Here is an 18727-nt window from a genome sequence, read left to right as displayed (position 1 = left end):
CTGCTTTCATTTCTTTTGGGTTAAACCCAGAAGTGGTATTGCTGGATCATAGTGATTCTGCTTTAATTTTTTGAGGACCACTATACTGTTTTACATAGCAGCTGCTCTGTTTTACATTCCAACCTTCAATGCAGAAGGATTCTGATTTCTCCATATCCTTGCCAACACTTACTTTTTATTTCTTTTGTAGTAACCATCCTAGTGGATGTGAAGTGATATCTTGTTGTGGTTTTGATTTGCATTTCCCTAATGATTAGTGATGTTGGGCATCTTTTTGTGTGCTTATTGGTCATTTATATATCTTTGGAGAAATGTCTATTCAAGTCCTTTGTATATTTTTTAATCTGGCTGGTTGTTTTCTTTGTGTTGAGTTGTAAGATTTCTTTATATATTCTGGATACAAGTCCCTTATCAGATGTATGATTTGCAGATATTTTCTCCCATTCTGTGGGTTGTCTTTTCACTCTACTAATAGTGTCCTTTGATGTACAAAAGTTTGTAATTTTGATGTAGTACAATTTACCCATTTTTTTCTTTTGTTGCTTATGTCTTTGGTGACAATATTACATTTTTAAAGTGTTATATATACCCTGGATGTTTTTAAAAAAATTTTTTTTTGGTGGGGGAACATCTAAAAATTTATCTTTGTGGAATTACAAGTGTTTCTTGCTTGTAATTATTTTTCCTGAGTTTGGGTAACAGCTAGTGAGTTTAGGTGCTTAGGGATTTAACTGAAAATGTATGCAAATCTATTCAGTTCCTAAGTTGGGATAATGTTTAATGTATTTGCTGAACATATTTAACATCTTTCTACTACTGAGCTGTAAAGTGTAGGACCTGTTATTTTTAATGTCTAAGTTTCAGTTACCATGTCTACATTACAAAACAATTTTATTATACATTTCAAATGACTGGTCTAATCTAAGCACATCTGTTAATTACCTAACAGACTTAGTCATTTGGCTAGGATATGTTTGGTTAAATTGTCTCAGTCATTTGATTATTTTTGTTTGACAGGTCACCCAATTGACAGGTTTCTCAGACCCTGTATATGCAGAAGCTTATGTTCATGTCAACCAGTATGATATCGTCCTGGACGTACTTGTTGTGAACCAAACCAGTGATACCTTGCAGAACTGCACGTTGGAGTTAGCTACCCTGGGTGAGGAAATTTACCATAACGGAAAGATATCCTTACATAGTAAATCTTTATGACAGATTGTTAAGAGAAGTGCACAAGTTTTAGTATAAGAATTCTTTTGAGCCCTTTGTGACATTTTGAATCAAGTCTTAGTTTTACATTTTATATTTAGTCTCCTTCTACTCCAATTTTCTGAACCTCTGTGATACTGACTTTCTTATGCTTATGTTCTTGGTATTCAGTGAGCTTGATCTAGCATATGTCAATTTTTCTAGATTAAATAAGAGCTGTTTAAGTTACAGATTTACCAAATAGTTTAAAGTTTTAATTGCCTTAGTACAGAACGAGGTATTTTCTGAGTCCATAACTAATACATACCATGTGTGGCCAAAGTAATACATCATTATCACATTTAGCAATGTGAGATTTTTTTTTTCTTCTTCTTAATATAGACACATGAATCAGACTTTCTCTGATCATTTATGCAAATGGTTTTGAAGTTGGAAAATATAAATTGTATACAGGAACAGTGCACTGCCTCTAGGAAATTCCATATGGCTTAAGCAAGAGTTAAGGGACTTTAAGAAATCAAGGTAGAACATAGTTCTGCCCTGTCTTCCTCAGCATAGCTTGAGGCCTATATAAAGAACTGTGTTTCTAAGAATTTGCAGTCCTCTCTTCAGATTGTTTTATCTTTGTAATGGAGTGTATAGTTTAAGACTTAAGCTTTTGAGACGTCTGTATCCATTCACTGAAATAAGGCAGTATGCCCAGAGTACCCCCCCAACACACACACACACACACACATATGAATTAAATATAGAATTATTCTGAGAAGCCTATTACCTTTTAAAAGAAAATATGCATTTTCATGTGAATAATAGTGTTAAATGATTTCTTTATTTTGTCCTTATATTTGAATCATAACCCTTCTCTTGTTCCTTGTTCTGCTAGAAACTATTGAGCTATATACATTTTAAGGTTTTACGATTGAAGAGGTTAATATGTATGTCTTTTTAGCCATGTCTAAATTTTTTTTCAGGGGACCTGAAACTTGTGGAAAAGCCATCTCCTTTGACTCTTGCTCCACATGACTTTGCAAATATTAAAGCTAATGTCAAAGTAGCATCAACAGAAAATGGAATAATTTTTGGCAATATAGGTAAGGAATTGTTTTATAGCATGTGATGTTTGGATATTTTATTAAAGAATTTCTGTAATGAGTAGCTGTGGGACATTTCTTGAGGACAGGACTTGAATCCATTCATTCATTCATTCATTTATGGGGCATCTGCTGTGCTATTCAGTGTTGTACTATGTTCTGGATATACAGAAATGAACCAGATAGAGTCACTGTCCTCAAACTGTCAAGCAAAAGGAGGAGACAGATAAATAATAGATTACAATACAATGTGATAACAGCTAGTTTATACACTATGTGCTTTGGGATCATAGAGGGAAAATGCTAACAGTATAGAAGGCTTTATAAAGGAGGAAGGTATGTTATCAAAGGATAACATTTGAACTGAGTCTCAAACCGTGTATAGGCATTTGTTGCCGGAACTCCTAGGGATTAGCTTGTACAGAGTTATTCAGTCAATAAGCTTTCTTTTTTTTAAAAGCAATTTCTGTGGTAGGAACAAAAAAATCTCTGTCCTCAGATAGCTTCTAGTTGAGTAAGGGAAAACAGATATGTGAAGTAGATATGTGCAGTACATAACGGTAAGTGCTATGAAAGAAGCCTGTGCTGGGTGAAGTGGAAGTCTATGAAGAGATTGGGTCAGTTCTCTCAGAGTGGTGGGGGGTTGGGAGGAAAGGTAAAGGAAAGGCATTGTGGAGGAGCTGAAGCTCAAGTGGGGTTTTAAAAGCTCAGTAAATGGTCTACAGATAGAGATTCAGTTAGAACAAATGCAAGTAGTTTGATATACCTGGAGTTTAGAGTGCGCTAGAGGGTGGTGGTAGAAGAGAAGGAGGTTGGGAAGGTTAGTGGCAGCTATATTATACTTGTCATGCTAAGAATTTCGGACTTTATCCTGGATATAGAGGGGAGCCATTGAGGAATTATTAGTGAGTGAGTTACATGATTAAATATTTCTGTGGCAGCACTAAAGAAGACTGATTGGAAGAGGCAAGAAGATTAACTAGTAGACTTGCAGTAGCACAGGTGAGAGATGACGGAGAGTTTGAACCAACACAGTAGTGGCTGGGATGGAGAGAAGGGCTGAATATAATAGATATTAAGGAGATAGAATGTCCAGGACATGGTTGCTGATTGAAGAGGAAGTGGCTAGAGCAACGCGCAGATTTCCTGCTTGGGTATGTTGGGTTGGTGTTTATGTTAATCACCAAAACGGAACATAGGAGAGAAGGACAAATTTGAGAGAGATGATAAGTTAAACTTGAGGAGATTAAGTAATGAAGTGTCTTAAGTTATTGAAGGGCAGTTTGAGATGAGTCTGGAACTTGAACAAGAGGTCTAAAGTAGAGATGAATATTTGTTTTAAAACCATAGAAGTGGAAGAAATCACCCAAAGAGGGCATAAAGAGTGAGAAGACGGGAGATTTGAAAACCGAATCCGAGAGAACAGCAATATTAAGAGCTGTTTGGAGTCTTTATTCAGAGCAGTATTAAAGCTGGTCAGAGAAGGAGAAGCCTGCAAAGGAAGTGCGGTTAGAGAAGCAAGGAAAAATTCTGAAGAAGTATCGGCAGCGGCAGAATATCCCTAAGAGAAGGGCCCTTTGGATTTGACAATCAGTGGTACTAAAATGTTTCTTATGACCTGTCTTGGGCAGTGGTGGTGGGCTGAAGACTGCATAGGACGTGGAGAAATAAAGATAGTGAGTGTAGGCCACTCTGAGTGTATGACCTTGGTTTTGACAAGAATGAGAGAGGGCAGTAGCCAGAAGAGAAGTGAAGGATGAGGGAAGATTTTTTTTTGACGATGAGAGGACCCTGACTATGTTTATAAACTATAAGGGAAGAAAGTCAGTAGAGAATATGAAGGTAAAGACGAAAGAGGTAATGATTGATGGAGTGAGGTCCTGAACCAAAGCAGGCATCACAGATGGCAGCAAGTATGAACCTTGAAGAGCAGAGGCCGTACTTGTCTGATAGGAAAGGTAAGTAGGTGAAAGTTGATTCAGAGAAAGATACATTTATTTTTAGAGGTGGGGCTGAAAATTAAAGGAACTTATTCTTGGTAACCTTAGTTTTCTCTAAAAGTAGGGTGGGGGAATGTCAAGAAAACAGGCTAAAAAAAGGTAGGCTCCAGTCAGATTATGACTTTCTACCATGGAAGAAACAGTTACAGAAGAAAAGGTCTTGTATCATGGCTCAGCAATATTCATCCAGAAATATTAGTTAAGCATCTGCATGAGAACACTACTACTTGTGTATCCTTCTACAGTGTCTAACACTGCAACTGCTGTGTAAGCACTCACTGAGTTTGAATCCTGGCCTCCACCACTTAACCAGTTCTGTGACCTTGAGCCACTTAATTAACTTCTCTTTGTTTTTACTTCCTATAAGATGGAAAATAATAATAACATAGGATTGATGGTAATATTAAATAGGTAGTAATTTGTAAAACATAGAGCCCACTATATAATAAGCAAAACTATTTGCTAATGTCATAGTTGTTATTTGGAAATATTAAAATTTTTTAATTAACATTTGCCTTTGGTGATTGGGGATCTTTTTATATGTGTATATTGCAGTTTATGATGTCTCTGGAGCAGCAAGTGACAGAAATTGTGTGGTCCTCAGTGATATTCACATTGACATCATGGACTATATCCAGCCTGCAACTTGCACTGATGCTGAATTCCGTCAGATGTGGGCTGAATTTGAATGGGAGAACAAAGTTAGTCCTTGGGAGATTTCCTTGAACTCCTTATGTTTCTTTTTGGCTAGTGTTGAGGGATTCTCTGATAAAATTAATCCCTCTAAAAAGTGTCAGATGTGAAAAACAAATGAGCTTTAACTGGAAAGCATGCAAGTGGTTTGGTTAAGTTACGGTTTTAAATTGGTGAGAGTAACAGTTCTATCATTAATCTGATTGTTCAAGACATTATGAACAATGTTCCATCCCTTGTATGTGTGAATAGTAACTTGCCATTGAAGCCAGTGTCCAGTAGAAGCTTTGCAAAGTCAGTGCCTGCTAGGGAACTTTGTTCCTGTAAGCCTTGATTTTTATTAGAAATATTTTATATACAGCATGTTGATTGTCTGTGAAGTTATCTGTATCTGAAAGTTCTGATACCAACCTATGGTTTGTTGGATTTTGTAGAAGATGTCATTTACTTTTTGTTGCCCACCCTTTCCGCGTAAATACTTGGAAGGAGATTCTAATATGACATACGAGCGATTGTCTTTTCAACCCCAAGATAAGAAATTCACAACTTTATTAAAGTAAGAACTGTAACCTCGACTTTTTTCTCTCCCTCTGTACAGGTGACGGTTAACACAAATATAGTTGATTTAAATGACTATTTACAGCACATATTAAAGTCAACCAACATGAAATGCCTCACTCCGGAGAAGGTAAAATTTGCCCATGTACTTCTTAAATCTGATAGAGAGTAAGATGGTAGATTCTTGGCTTTCTTGTATTTCCTCTAGTGTATTTTGATATTATTTAGCCTGAGAAAAGCAGTGTCATTCTGGACTAGCTGAAAGAAGTTATCCCATAGAATGTATGAATCTGCTTACTGCTTTCTACTGGGATAGGAACAATATCTGCTTGTTCCTAGTGCAGTGACCCAACTGAATAGTCACATTGGTTTTTCTTTTCAGTCTTCTCCCTTTTGGCTAAAGGCTTATTCCAAAATAGTTCACGATACTGGATTAGAAAATGTCCATGATCTCTTCTGTTGGCTCTGATTGTGGGTCATAATATATCTGCTCAAGTATGGAATTGTTGATGTACTTTGATTTTCTGCTATGTTTGTGTACGTATGAAAAAAGACTAGAAAGAAAGACCAAAAAGTGAAGACTGCCAAGGAATTCCCAGGAATTTGTTTTGCTTTATACAATCTCTGCTAACTTTGTAATATTGATTTAATCATAAAAGGATGCTGCCAGACAAGTAGGTTTTAATTCATATATTGGTCTATTGAACAAATACTCCAACAAACATTATATGCCCAGTACTCTGTGAGCTGCTAGATGTACAATAAAGAACAAAATAAAAACAGTCTCTTCCTTCATGGAGCTCAGGGTCTGGTATGGGAGGCAGGCAGACAGCTCTAAACAAAGAACATATAAATACAAATGAGGATAGGTGCTATTTCTTTAAAATCAGTTTTTTGAGGTATAATGTAGACGCAGTAAAGCTCACCCTCTTTACATTTATAGTTCTATGAGTGTCAACAAATTCACACAGTCATGTAACTACTACCATATGATAAGTCCTGTTTTAAGTGGTCATTTTCCTATGCTATTTGGTCTTGCTTATGTGTAGTTCTCTAGTAGAGTACTGAATTTATCACAAATTTCTTCCAGGCACTTTCTGGTTACTGTGGCTTTATGGCAGCCAACCTCTATGCTCGTTCCATATTTGGAGAAGATGCACTTGCAAATGTCAGCATTGAGAAGCCAATTCAACAGGGACCAGAGGCCCCTGTTACTGGCCACATAAGAATTCGTGCAAAGAGTCAGGTAACGGTTTTTTTTGAGATGGTCTCTGAACTAAATAAAAAGAGAAATAATTTGTCTCTTTTATTTCTGTATGTAGCATCCTCTGTCGTACCAGTGTTTCATGCATTAGATGCATGTATATTCATAATAGTAGTATCCTTGAATAGAAATATAACTTTACTTCATTAAAATAGCCCACCTTTTGGGCCACTCATTCTGTTTGTTTGCTTAAAATCAGATTAATTCCCATGGGGTGTTTGTGAAATGGGTTCTTCAGTTTTTTGAAATCCAAGCTACAAATCTGGTGACTATTTGTAAATCTAGCACTAAAAGTACTTAACCAAGTAAAGTTTTGGTGAGTCTCTTTTGTACATCCTTGGTTTCATTGTTGATGTGGTATCATTGCATGGAGGCTTGGTTAAGAGAGAATAACCTACTGATTGTACATAGTTTCAATAATTATAAACATCTTCATTCTTTCTTACAGGGAATGGCCTTAAGTCTTGGAGATAAAATCAACTTGTCCCAGAAGAAAACTAGTATATAAGAATAAACAAAAAAGTCCTTGCAGCTTTACAGTTAAAATTTAGGTATGGGCTTACTGGACTCCAACATATTTTGTACTCTTTTGTGCTTTATGTTATATAGAATCTGAGTTCATGCTGAATGCATTCCAGCCAATAATTTATAGCCTTTCCCTTAAATCAAGATTGATTTTAAAATTATAGTTTGTCTTTTGTCTTAACAGTTCTGAATGCTGTCCTCAAAGTATATAATGTTTCTCACATGTATCAAGATCATTTTCACAGTACAATAAACAGATCTATTCCTAAATCTTTTGTTATTTTATAAATAAATGTGTAATTACATAATTTTAGTTATGAGAAATGGATTTCTTTTAGTTGGGTTATAGATTTCTATTATAAAGTTAAATTGTTGTTTGAGTCATGAATATATGAACTTTATTAAGAGAATTTACAAATGCAGTGATATGAAATGAGATAGGCCTTGATTTACTTGACTGATTTTTACTAATTTAATATTCTAACATCAGTATCTGTAAGACTGCCTCACCATGTTCTAAAGGGCTTTTCTCTGAAATTTAGGTCCAGGAAGATGGTATCAAATACCTTGAGAAAACAGGTCCATCTTCATTTTAAGAGAGTACTATGAACTCTGACTAAAATAAACACACTATTAATTATCCTGAATCATAATGAGAAGTAGATAATCCAAAATAGATTTTTTAATCATTCACATTTAGCTTTGGGTATTCTTTTATGATTGTTAGGAATTAAATTGATTCCAACCAGTTACTTGAGCTGCACTGGGAGGGTTCAACTCCAGAGGATTCAGAAAGCTGTCCTGTTTCCATGTTGCCTCTATGCCTCACTCTCACCCCTCCCCTTTTCCTCACTTTACACTAGGGCTGGTTACCATCACCTCCCAATATGATTCCAAATGCCTTTCTGAGCTGAGTTCCCTTGGATCAGATTGTGCTGTTTTTTGGCCCTTGCTTTCCTTGGGGATGATTGAGGTAGTCTGCTCTTTTAGCTAAGTCTGAACACTAAACTATTATACTTTGTCTTCCAGCTAGGATTCAGGCTGCATTCAGGATGAGTCCATAGATAAGGTCTGTGAAGGAGTGAAAGCAGCATCTCCTATTTCAGCACTTAAGTGAGAATGGAATGATTTGTTTGGCGTGTGAAGGAGATTGATACCTTGTATGATGTCAGAAACTTTGAAGCCACTTGCTTTTTTAATCAGAGAGAACCAGAGGACTGTAGGGCATTTGAGATTCCAGAGCACTGAGATCTGAAAGCAAAGTCAGTGGCTACCAAATGGGAAAGATACTAGGAATGCTGGAAGGGGATCAGTTTGATGCAAAGTCAAGGGTTGGAGATTTGTGATGAGAGCAGAGGAACTGATGCAACTTTGGATTAGATCATTTCCCAAGTTCTGTTCCACTGAACATAGCTTCCTTGATGTCATTAGATATTATGAGAGAAAAGGGATTCCATAGTTAAGTAAGTTTGGGAAAAGCTTTATACTGTCCTGTACTGGGGATTCACCGTGCACATTAGCATACTAAAAATTTTGAGAGGCACTTCGGTAAAGAGAGCAGATTAGTTTGGTTTAACCCAGCATATCTTAATCTTACATAACCGGGGAATCCTTTTTCCATAGAACACCTATTGACAATACGTAAGGCAGGAAAAGCAGCTTAGCACATTAAACATTTTGGTTTTGTATTCACAATCAACCATTACTGCACTTTAAACCTCAAGGATGTATGCCTCTGTATGTCCTAGAATATATCTCTGTTTATACTCTCAGAAAATTGCTTAACATTCTGGCCATTTTTGTTAGGATCAGATTGGCTCACATTGCCATTTTCTTAAATTCGTAAGTAAGGAGAACAAAGAGAAAAAAGTTAAAACAGTTGTTTCATTAGCATTTTATTAGCTTTGTACACTTGCTAAATGTAAACTGAGTGAGATAGCACTGTTTAGAAAAGCTGTTTACACTGCTCTCTTAATAGGGATCTAAAATACATTTTATATGCTCACATTACAAAATATCATATAATTAGGACCATGATGTGTAGTAAGAGAATAAACACAGTATCTGGCACCAAGTAAGGGCTTAATATGTAAATGTATTGAATGAAAAACTGTAAATCTTACAAGAAAATTAAATGGCCCTTATATTTTGCTGTCTTGACACTAGAGGGAGCCGTATGCAGTTACTTTCATTTTGGGATTAGAAGTGATTGGAGTTTATAGAGTTATTTTTATAAGGAGAAAAAACAATATAATTTTTTATTAGCAAGGAGATTGATATTAGTGATATTTTGCTAGCTGTGAGAAACTTTTCCACATGATTTATAAATAATACAGGAGACAGGAATTCATTTCAGGATATCTAAAAAGACAAGAAAACCAAAATATATTTTAAAATTCAAATATTATCAAGTGTGAAATATCTGTGCTATATATTGGATAAAGTAAGTGGTTCTACTGGTGACCTTTTCCTTCCACATTGGTAAATGTCCTTAGCTAATTATTTATAGCCTTTCCCTTAAACCAAGATTGGGTTTAAAATTATAGTTTGTTCTTTTGTTCTAACAGTTCTGAATGCTGTCCTCAAAGTCGGGTCAGGCATATCAGCTCCCTGCCTTACTGCCCTCTCCAGACTCTCAATGTTATCTGTTCCCACCCCCCGCCCCGCCCCGAGCTCTACTCTCCACCCCCAGGAATCTCAGGAGCCTGAAGAGGAAGCCTGGTATAGTGCAGAAGTTCAGTTTAGAATCAGAAAAGTGTACAGTCCTGTCTGAACTTACTTGCTGTGTGGTCTAAGACAATGGTGAGTAGCTGATTTATTGAGTGCTTACGTGTGGCAGGCATAACACTGAGTGCTTTTTCCATGGCATATATAATCCTCCCAATGACTCTTACCAGGCAAATACTATTAATATCATCATTTACAGATGATGACTACAGTCATAAGAAGAAGGTGTTACTTCTTATCAATTAAGGCTTAATATTAAGAGTTGAACTCAGATATAAAGCCAGGGTTTTATATCCGACATGAAAGCCTTGCAATTAGTAATTCATTGACACGACTGCCTCATCTCTTTGTGCCTCAGTGTCCTCATTTGTGAGGTGCTTATGTCTACTTCATAGAATTGATGTGAGGAATGAAATGATATAATGTATTTATGATGAATGTTTGGCACATGGTGGGTGCTAATCAATAAGTATTCATTCTATTTCTTTCCCCATTCTCCTTCCTTACACTGCAGAGAAGACAGAAACCTATTCTCCACATGATCTTCATACGTCCCTCAGAATTTAGGTCCTAATTTTGCACTACTTGAATGCTTTGTTTTTGTTTTTAACACCAGAAACTTACTTAAAAGAAGCTTTATTTCTCAAGAATTCTTTATAACAGTATTTATCATGTCAGGTTTTTTGTTTGTTTTTTTAAAGATTTATTGATTGATTGATTGATTGCTATGTTGGGTCTTCGTTTCTGTGCTAGGGCTTTCTCTAATTGCGGCGAGCGGGGGCCACTCTTCATCTTGGTGCGCGGGCCTCTCACTATCGCGGCCTCTCTTGTTGCGGAGCACAGGCTCCAGACGCGCAGGCTCAGTAGTTGTGGCTCACGTACCTAGTTGCTCCGCGGCATGTGGGATCTTCCCAGACCAGGGCTCGAACCCGTGTCCCCTGCATTAGCAGGCTGATTCTCAACCGCTGCGCCACCAGGGAAGCCCTATCATGTCAGGTTTTAACTAACTTTAGCACTTTTGCTTATAAACTGTTGTTGTCACAGCTAAATGTAACTGTCACAACCTATATACCTCATATCATGGGTGGTCTGTTATGAACATACTGTTTTTATTTGCTTTCAGGATGACAGTTGAATGACTGATTCTTTAACAACTGAGTATAGAAATATGTGCAGCCAGATTACAGTAACAATGTGATATTTAGAGTTGCTCACTTAGATCAAAAGTCACTTCTAGTAATTGACCACTTTCTCTGTCTTTTTTCTATCTCTGGCATGGCAGAATCTCTTTGATTAAGAAGTTAGTTATGCAGTGACAAAAGAAGGCAAGTGGGATTTGTGCCTTTTATCTGGGTTCTGTGTATAATTGTGGGAGTCTGAGAAAACTATTTTTTTATTGATTGTAAAACCAACAAGACAGACAAATGAAATACAGCATGGTGGGCTGAAACAGCCCTGAATGAGATTCTCCTAAATTGAATCTCAGTTCTCTGAGTAGCTTTCTGAGAAAAGATGTATCTGTCTGGGTCTATCTCCTTATAAAATAATACAGTTAACTGACCTCCAGGGTTTCTAGTTCAAAAAATTCCTACTAAAAAGCCTTGTGGGGCTTACCTGGTGGCGCAGTGGTTAATAATCCGCCTGCCAATGCAGGGGACACGGGTTCAAGCCCTGGTCTGGGAATATCCCACATGCCGCGGCGCAACTAAGCCTGTGTGCCACAACTACTGAGCCTGGGCTCTAGAACCCGCGAGCCACAGCTGCTGAAGCCCACGTGCCTAGAGCCTGTGCTCCACAACAAGAGAAGCCACCGCAATGAGAAGCCCATGCACCACAACGAAGAGAGGCCCTGCTCACCACAACTAGAGAAAGCCTGCACGCAACAAAGAAGACCCAACACAGCCAAAACTAAATTAAAAAATAATAATAATAATAAATAAAAACAAAAAAAAGCCTTGTGTTTTTACATATACCTCTTAAACGAACTTTATAAATCAACTGGGAGATCTCCACCTGGCTATTAACCACAGACACCTCAAAATCAACGTTATGAAATGGAACTTATCTCACTCCTCAGACTTGTTCCACTGCTGTGTTCCCTGTCTGGTTAGTTATGCTAGAAACTCACTAGTCACCCTTAACTCTACAGTCACCCCCTATATCTCATCAGATACCAAGCCCAATGTTCTCCCTTCCTCAGTATTTTTCTAATCTTTTTTTCCCACTCCTACTGCCATTGCTCTGGTTTAGACTTTTGTCATCTTTATTGTAGTCTGTTACAGTGGCCTAACAATAAACTTTACACGATTCTAAATTTAAAGCCTACACTTTAATCCTGACCACACACAAGAGTAGCTATATGATTCCTTGACCTGATCAGACCTTTCCCTGGTAATACCATTTTGAGAGGCATAACTAAAAAAAGAAAAAAAGTCCAAAAATTTTAATATTATAAATAATGACAATTAAAAATGAGACACCCCAAAATGGATATTGATAAGCAAATGATGTTAAGTATATATGATGTGTACCAGAGTACTCAGTAGATAGATAAGTATTTATTGAATGACCAAATGAAGAATGTAGCTATAGAGAGAACAGGGTGTGGACACATGCCTATGAAATGTTAGGTGAGGGGGGGGAGGGATAAATTAGGAGGTTGGGATTAACATATACACAGTACTATGTGGTATAAAATATATAAAATAGATAACCAACGGGGACCTACCATACAGCACAGGGAACTATACTCAATATTTTATAATAACCTATAAGGGAAGAGAAAAAGAATTCTCATATATTCATATAGATATGTATAACTGAATCACTGTGCTGTACACCTGAAACTAACAAAATATTGTAAATCAACTATACTTCAATTAAAAATAAAAGAATGTTAGATGAGAAAAAAGACACCACTCTGTAAGAATGTCTCCTACATTAAGATAAATCAGGATATGTTATAGATATACTGCCTGTCTGTCTCTTCAGGTGAATAAAAAATCAAAATATCACAACAGTCATATCACTAGTACATCTTGAAAATAAATGTTGTTTACCACCTCAGGTCACTGGGTGTGGCTAAGATATTTCATTAGCTAGAGTCCCTGACTCTACCTCTTGTGATTTTTATTTATTTATTTATTTTATTTTTTAATTTTTTTAATGTCTGAAACATTTATATTAACATATTTCCATACAAATAACCCAATGAAAGTTTAGTATTAGTTGTTTTGTTTGTTTGTTTTTTTATACTGCAGGTTCTTATTAGTCATCAGTTTTATACACATCAGTGTGTACATGTCAATCCCAATCGCCCAATTCACACCACCATCCCCACCCCACCACAGTTTTCCCCTCTTGGTGTCCATATGTCTGTTCTCTACATCTGTGTCTCAACTTCTGCCCTGCAAACCAGCTCATCTGTACCATTTTTCTAGGTTCCACATACATGCGTTAATATACGATATTTGTTTTTCTCTTTCTGACTTACTTCACTCCGTATGACAGTCTCTAGATCCATCCACGTCTCAACAAATGACTCAATTTCATTCCTTTTTATGGCTGAGTAATATTCCATTGTATATATGTACCACAACTTCTTTATCCATTCGTCTGTTGATGGGCATTTAGGTTGCTTCCATGACCTGGCTATTGTAAATAGTGCTGCAATGATCATTCGGGTGCATGTGTCTTTTTGAATTACGGTTTCCTCTGGGTATATGCCCAGTAGTGGGATTGCTGGGTCATATGGTAATTCTATTTTTAGTTTTTTAAGGAACCTCCATATTGTTCTCCATAGTGGCTGTATCAATTTACATTCCCACCAGCAGTGCAAGAGGGTACCCTTTTCTCCACACCCTCTCCAGCATTTGTTGTTTGTAGATTTTCTGATGATGCCCATTCTAACTGGTGTGAGGTGATACCTCATTGTAGTTTTGATTTGCATTTCTCTAATAATTAGTGATGTTGAGCATCTTTTCATGTGCTTCGTGGCCGTCTGTATGTTTTCTTTGGAGAAATGTCTATTTAGGTCTTCTGCCCATTTTTGGATTGGGGTGTTTGTTTCTTTAATACTGAGCTGCATGAGCTGTTTATATATTTTGGAGATTAATCCTTTGTCTGTTGATTTCGTTTGCAAATATTGTCTCCCATTCTGAGGGTTGTCTTTTCGTCTTGTTTATGGTTTCCTTTGCTGTGCAAAAGCTTTGAAGTTTCATTAGGTCCCATTTGTTTATTTTTGTTTTTATTTCCATTACTCTAGGAGGTGGATCAAAAAAGATCTTGCTGTGATTTATGTCAAAGAGTGTTCTTCCTATGTTTTCCTCTAAGAGTTTTATAGTGTCCAGTCTTACATTTAGGTCTCTAATCCATTTTGAGTTTATTTTTGTGTATGGTGTTAGGGAGTATTCTAATTTCATTCTTTTACATGTAGCTGTCCAGTTTTCCCAGCACCACTTATTGAAGAGACTGTCTTTTCTCCATTGTATATCTTTGCCTCCTTTGTCATAGATTAGTTGACCATAGGTGCGTGGGTTTATCTCTGGGCTTTCTATCTTGTTCCATTGATCTATGTTTCTGTTTTTGTGCCAGTACCATATTGTCTTGATTACTGTAGCTTTGTAGTATAGTCTGAAATCAGGGAGTCTGATTCCTCCAGCTCCATTTTTTTTTTTTTTTTCCCAGCTCCATTTTTTTCCCTCAAGACTGCTTTGGCTATTCGGGGTCTTTTGTGTCTCCATACAAATTTTAAGATGATTTGTTCTAGCTCCGTAAAAAATGCCATTGGTAATTTGATAGGGATTGCATTGAATCTGTAGATTGCTTTGGGTAGTATAGTCATTTTCACAATGTTGATTCTTCCAATCCAAGAACATGGTATATCTCTCCATCTGTTGGTATCATCTTTAATTTCTTTCATCAGTCTCTTACAGTTTTCTGCATACAGGTCTTTTGTCTCCCTAGGTAGGTTTATTCCTAGGTATTTTATTCTTTTTGTTGCAATGGTAAATGGGAGTGTTTCCATAATTTCTCTTTCAGATTTTTCATCATTAGTGTATAGGAATGCAAGAGATTTCTGTGCATTGACTTTGTATCCTGCAACTTTACCATATTCATTAATTAGCTCTAGCAGTTTTCTGGTGGCAGTTTTAGGATTCTCTATGTATAGTATCATGTCATCTGCAGACAGTGACAGTTTTACTTCTTCTTTTCCAATTTGTATTTCTTTTATTTCTTTTTCTTCTCTGATTGCCATGGCTAGGACTTCCAGAACTATGTTGAATAATAGTGGTGAGAGTGGACATCCTTGTCTCGTTCCTGATCTTACAGGAAATGCTTTCAGTTTTTCACCATTGAGAATGATGTTTGCTGTGGGTTTGTCATATATGGCCTTTGTTATGTTGAGGTAGGTTCCCTCTATGCCCACTTTCTGGAGAGTTTTTATCATAAATCGGTGTTGAATTTTGTCAAAAGCTTTTTCTGCATCTATTGAGATGATCATATGGTTTTTATTCTTCCATTTGTTAATATGGTGTATCACATTGATTGATTTGCATATATTGAAGAATCCTTGCATCCCTGGGATAAATCCCACTTGATCGTGGTGTATGATCCTTTTAATGTGTTGTTGGATTCTGTTTGCTAGTATTTTGTTGAGGATTTTTGCATCTATATTCATCAGTGATATTGGTCTGTAATTTTCTATTCTTGTAGTGTCTTTGTCTGGTTTTGGTATCAGGGTGATGGTGGCCTCATAGAATGAGTTTGGGAGTGTTCCTTCCTCTGCAATTTTTTGGAAGAGTTTGAGAAGGATGGGTGTTAGCTCTCCTCTAAATGTTAGATAGAATTCACCTGTGAAGCCATCTGGTCCTGGACTTTTGTTTGTTGGAAGTTTTTTAATCACAGTTTCAATTTCATTACTTGTGATTGGTCTGTTCATATTTTCTGTTTCTTCCTGGTTCAGTCTTGGAAGGTTATGCCTTTCTAAGAATTTGTCCATTTCTTCCAGGTTGTCCATTTTATTGGCATAGAGTTGCTTGTAGTAGTCTCTTAGGATGCTTTGTATTTCTGCGGTGTCTTTTGTAACTTCTCCTTTTTCATTTCTGATTTTATTGATTTGAGTCCTCTCCCTCTTTTTCTTGATGAGTCTGGCTAATGGCTTATCAATTTTGTTTATCTTCTCAAAGAACCAGCTTTTAGTTTTATTGATCTTTGCTATTGTTTTCTTTGTTTCTATTTCATTTATTTCCGCTGTGATCTTTATGATTTCTTTCCTTCTGCTAACTTTGGGTTTTGTTTGTTCTTCTTTCTCTAGTTTCTTTAGGTGTAAGGTTAGATTGTTTACTTGAGATTTTTCTTGTTTCTTTAGGTAGGCTTGTATAGCTATAAACTTCCCTCTTAGAACTGCTTTTGCTGCATCCCATAGGTTTTGGGTCTTCGTGTTTTCATTGTCATTTGTCTCTAGGTATTTTTTGATTTCCTCTTTGATTTCTTCAGTGATCTCTTGGTTATTTAGTAACGTATTGTTTAGCTTCTATGTGTTCGTGTTTTTTACTTTCTTTTCCCTATAATTCATTTCTAATCTCATAGCATTGTGGTCAGAAAAGATGCTTGATATGATTTCAATTTTCTTAAATTTACTGAGGCTTGATTTGTGACCCAAGATATGATCTATCCTGGAGAATGTTCCGTGCGCACTTGAGAAGAACATGTAATCTGCTGCTTTTGGATGGAATGTCCTATAAATATCAATTAAATCTATCTGGTCGATTGTGTCATTTAAAGCGTGTGTTTCCTTATTTATTTTCATTTTGGATGATCTGTCCATTGGTGTAAGTGAGGTGTTAAAGTCCCCCACTATTATTGTGTTACTGTCAATTTCCTCTTTTATAGCTGTTAGCAGTTGCCTTATGTATTGAGGTGCTCCTATGTTGGGTGCATATATATTTATAATTGTTATATCTTCTTCTTGGATTGATCCCTTGATCATTATGTAGTGTCCTTCCTTGTCTCTTGTAACATTCTTTATTTTAAAGTCTATTTTATCTGATATGAGTATTGCTACTCCAGCTTTATTGTGATTTCCATTTGCATGGAATATCTTTTTCCATCCCCTCACTTTCAGTCTGTATGTGTCCCTAGGTCTAAAGTGGGTCTCTTGTAGACAGCATATATATGGGTCTTGTTTTTGTATCCATTCAGCAAGCCTGTGTCTTTTGGTTGGAGCATTTAATCCATTCACGTGTAAGGTAATTATCAGTATGTATGTTCCTATGACCATTTTCTTAATTGTTTTGGGTTTGTTTTTGTAGGTCCTTTTCTTCTCTTGTGTTTCCCACTTAGAGAAGTTCCTTTAGCATTTGTTGTAGAGCTGGTTTGGTGGTGCTGAATTCTCTTACCTTTTGCTTGTCTGTAAAGCTTTTGATTTCTCCATCAAATCTAAATGAGATCCTTGCCGGGTAGAGTAATCTTGGTTGTAGGTTCTTCCCTTTCATCACTTTAAGTATATCATGCCACTCCCTTCTGGCTTGTAGAGTTTCTGCTGAGAAATCAGCTGTTAACCTTATGGGAGTTCCCTTGTTTGTTATTTGTCGTTTTTCCCTTGCTGCTTTCAATAATTTTTCTTTGTCTTTAATTTTTGCCACTTTGATTACTATGTGTCTCGGAGTGTTTCTCCTTGGGTTTATCCTGTATGGGACTCTCTGCGCTTCCTGGACTTGGGTGGCTATTTCCTTTCCCATGTTAGGGAAGTTTTTGACTATAATCTCTTCAAATATTTTCTCTGGTCCTTTCTCTCTCTCTTCTCCCTCTGGGACCCCTATAATGCGAATGTTGTTGCATTTAATGTTGTCCCAGAGGTCTCTTAGGCTGTCTTCATTTCTTTTCATTCTTTTTTCTTTAGTCTGTCCCGCAGCAGTGAATTCCACCATTCTGTCTTCCAAGTCACTTATCCGTTCTTCTGCCTCAGTTATTCTGCTATTGATTCCTTCTAGTGTAGTTTTCATTTCAGTTATTGTATTGGTCATCTCTGTTTGTTTGTTCTTTAATTCTTCTAGGTCTTTGTTAATCATTTCTTGCATCTTCTCAATCTTTGCCTCCATTCTTATTCCGAGGTCCTGGATCATCTTCACTATCATTATTCTGAATTCTTTTTCTGGAAGGTTGCCTATCTCCACTTCATTTAGTTGTTTTTCTGGGGTTTTTTCTTGTTCCTTCATCTGGTATATAGCCCTCTGCCTTTTCATCTTGTCTATCTTTCTGTGAATGTGGTTTTTGTTACACAGGCTGCAGGATTGTAGTTTTTCTTGCTTCTGCTGTCTGCCCTCTGGTGGTTGAGGCTATCTAAGAGGCTTGATGGGAGGCTCTGGTGGTGGGTAGAGCTGATTGTTGCTGTGGCGGTCAGAGCTCGGTAAAACTTTAATCCACTTGACTGTTGATGGGTGGGGCTGGGTTCCCTCCCTGTTGGTTGTTTTGCCTGAGGCAACCCAGCACTGGAGCCTACCTGGGCTCTTTGGTGGGGCTAATGGCAGACTCTGGGAGGGCTCACGCCAAGGAGTACTTCCCAGAACCTCTGCTGCCAGTGTCCTTGTCCCCACGGTGAAACAGAGCCAGCCCCCGCCTCTGCAGGAGACCCTCCAACACTAGCAGGTAGGTCT

General features: G+C 37.0%; 1 protein-coding gene across 1 annotated transcript in view; it reads left to right on the top strand.

Annotated features, from left to right (window-relative positions):
• The window catches only part of COPB1 (COPI coat complex subunit beta 1), a 31455-nt gene extending 23839 nt beyond the window's left edge, over positions 1-7616 (top strand). The window contains exons 17-22 of the mRNA XM_061203059.1: positions 1018-1162; positions 2184-2303; positions 4859-5004; positions 5595-5684; positions 6645-6800; positions 7267-7616. Coding sequence (XP_061059042.1) covers positions 1018-1162; positions 2184-2303; positions 4859-5004; positions 5595-5684; positions 6645-6800; positions 7267-7326 — 717 coding nt within the window. The 3' untranslated portion in view covers positions 7327-7616. The remainder of the gene's footprint in view (positions 1-1017; positions 1163-2183; positions 2304-4858; positions 5005-5594; positions 5685-6644; positions 6801-7266) is intronic.
• The last annotated feature ends 11111 nt before the right edge of the window (positions 7617-18727 follow it).

The sequence above is a fragment of the Eubalaena glacialis genome, chromosome 10, assembly GCF_028564815.1.
Source record: "Eubalaena glacialis isolate mEubGla1 chromosome 10, mEubGla1.1.hap2.+ XY, whole genome shotgun sequence".
NCBI lineage: Eukaryota > Metazoa > Chordata > Mammalia > Artiodactyla > Balaenidae > Eubalaena > Eubalaena glacialis.
This window is presented reverse-complemented; position numbering and strand designations above follow the sequence as displayed.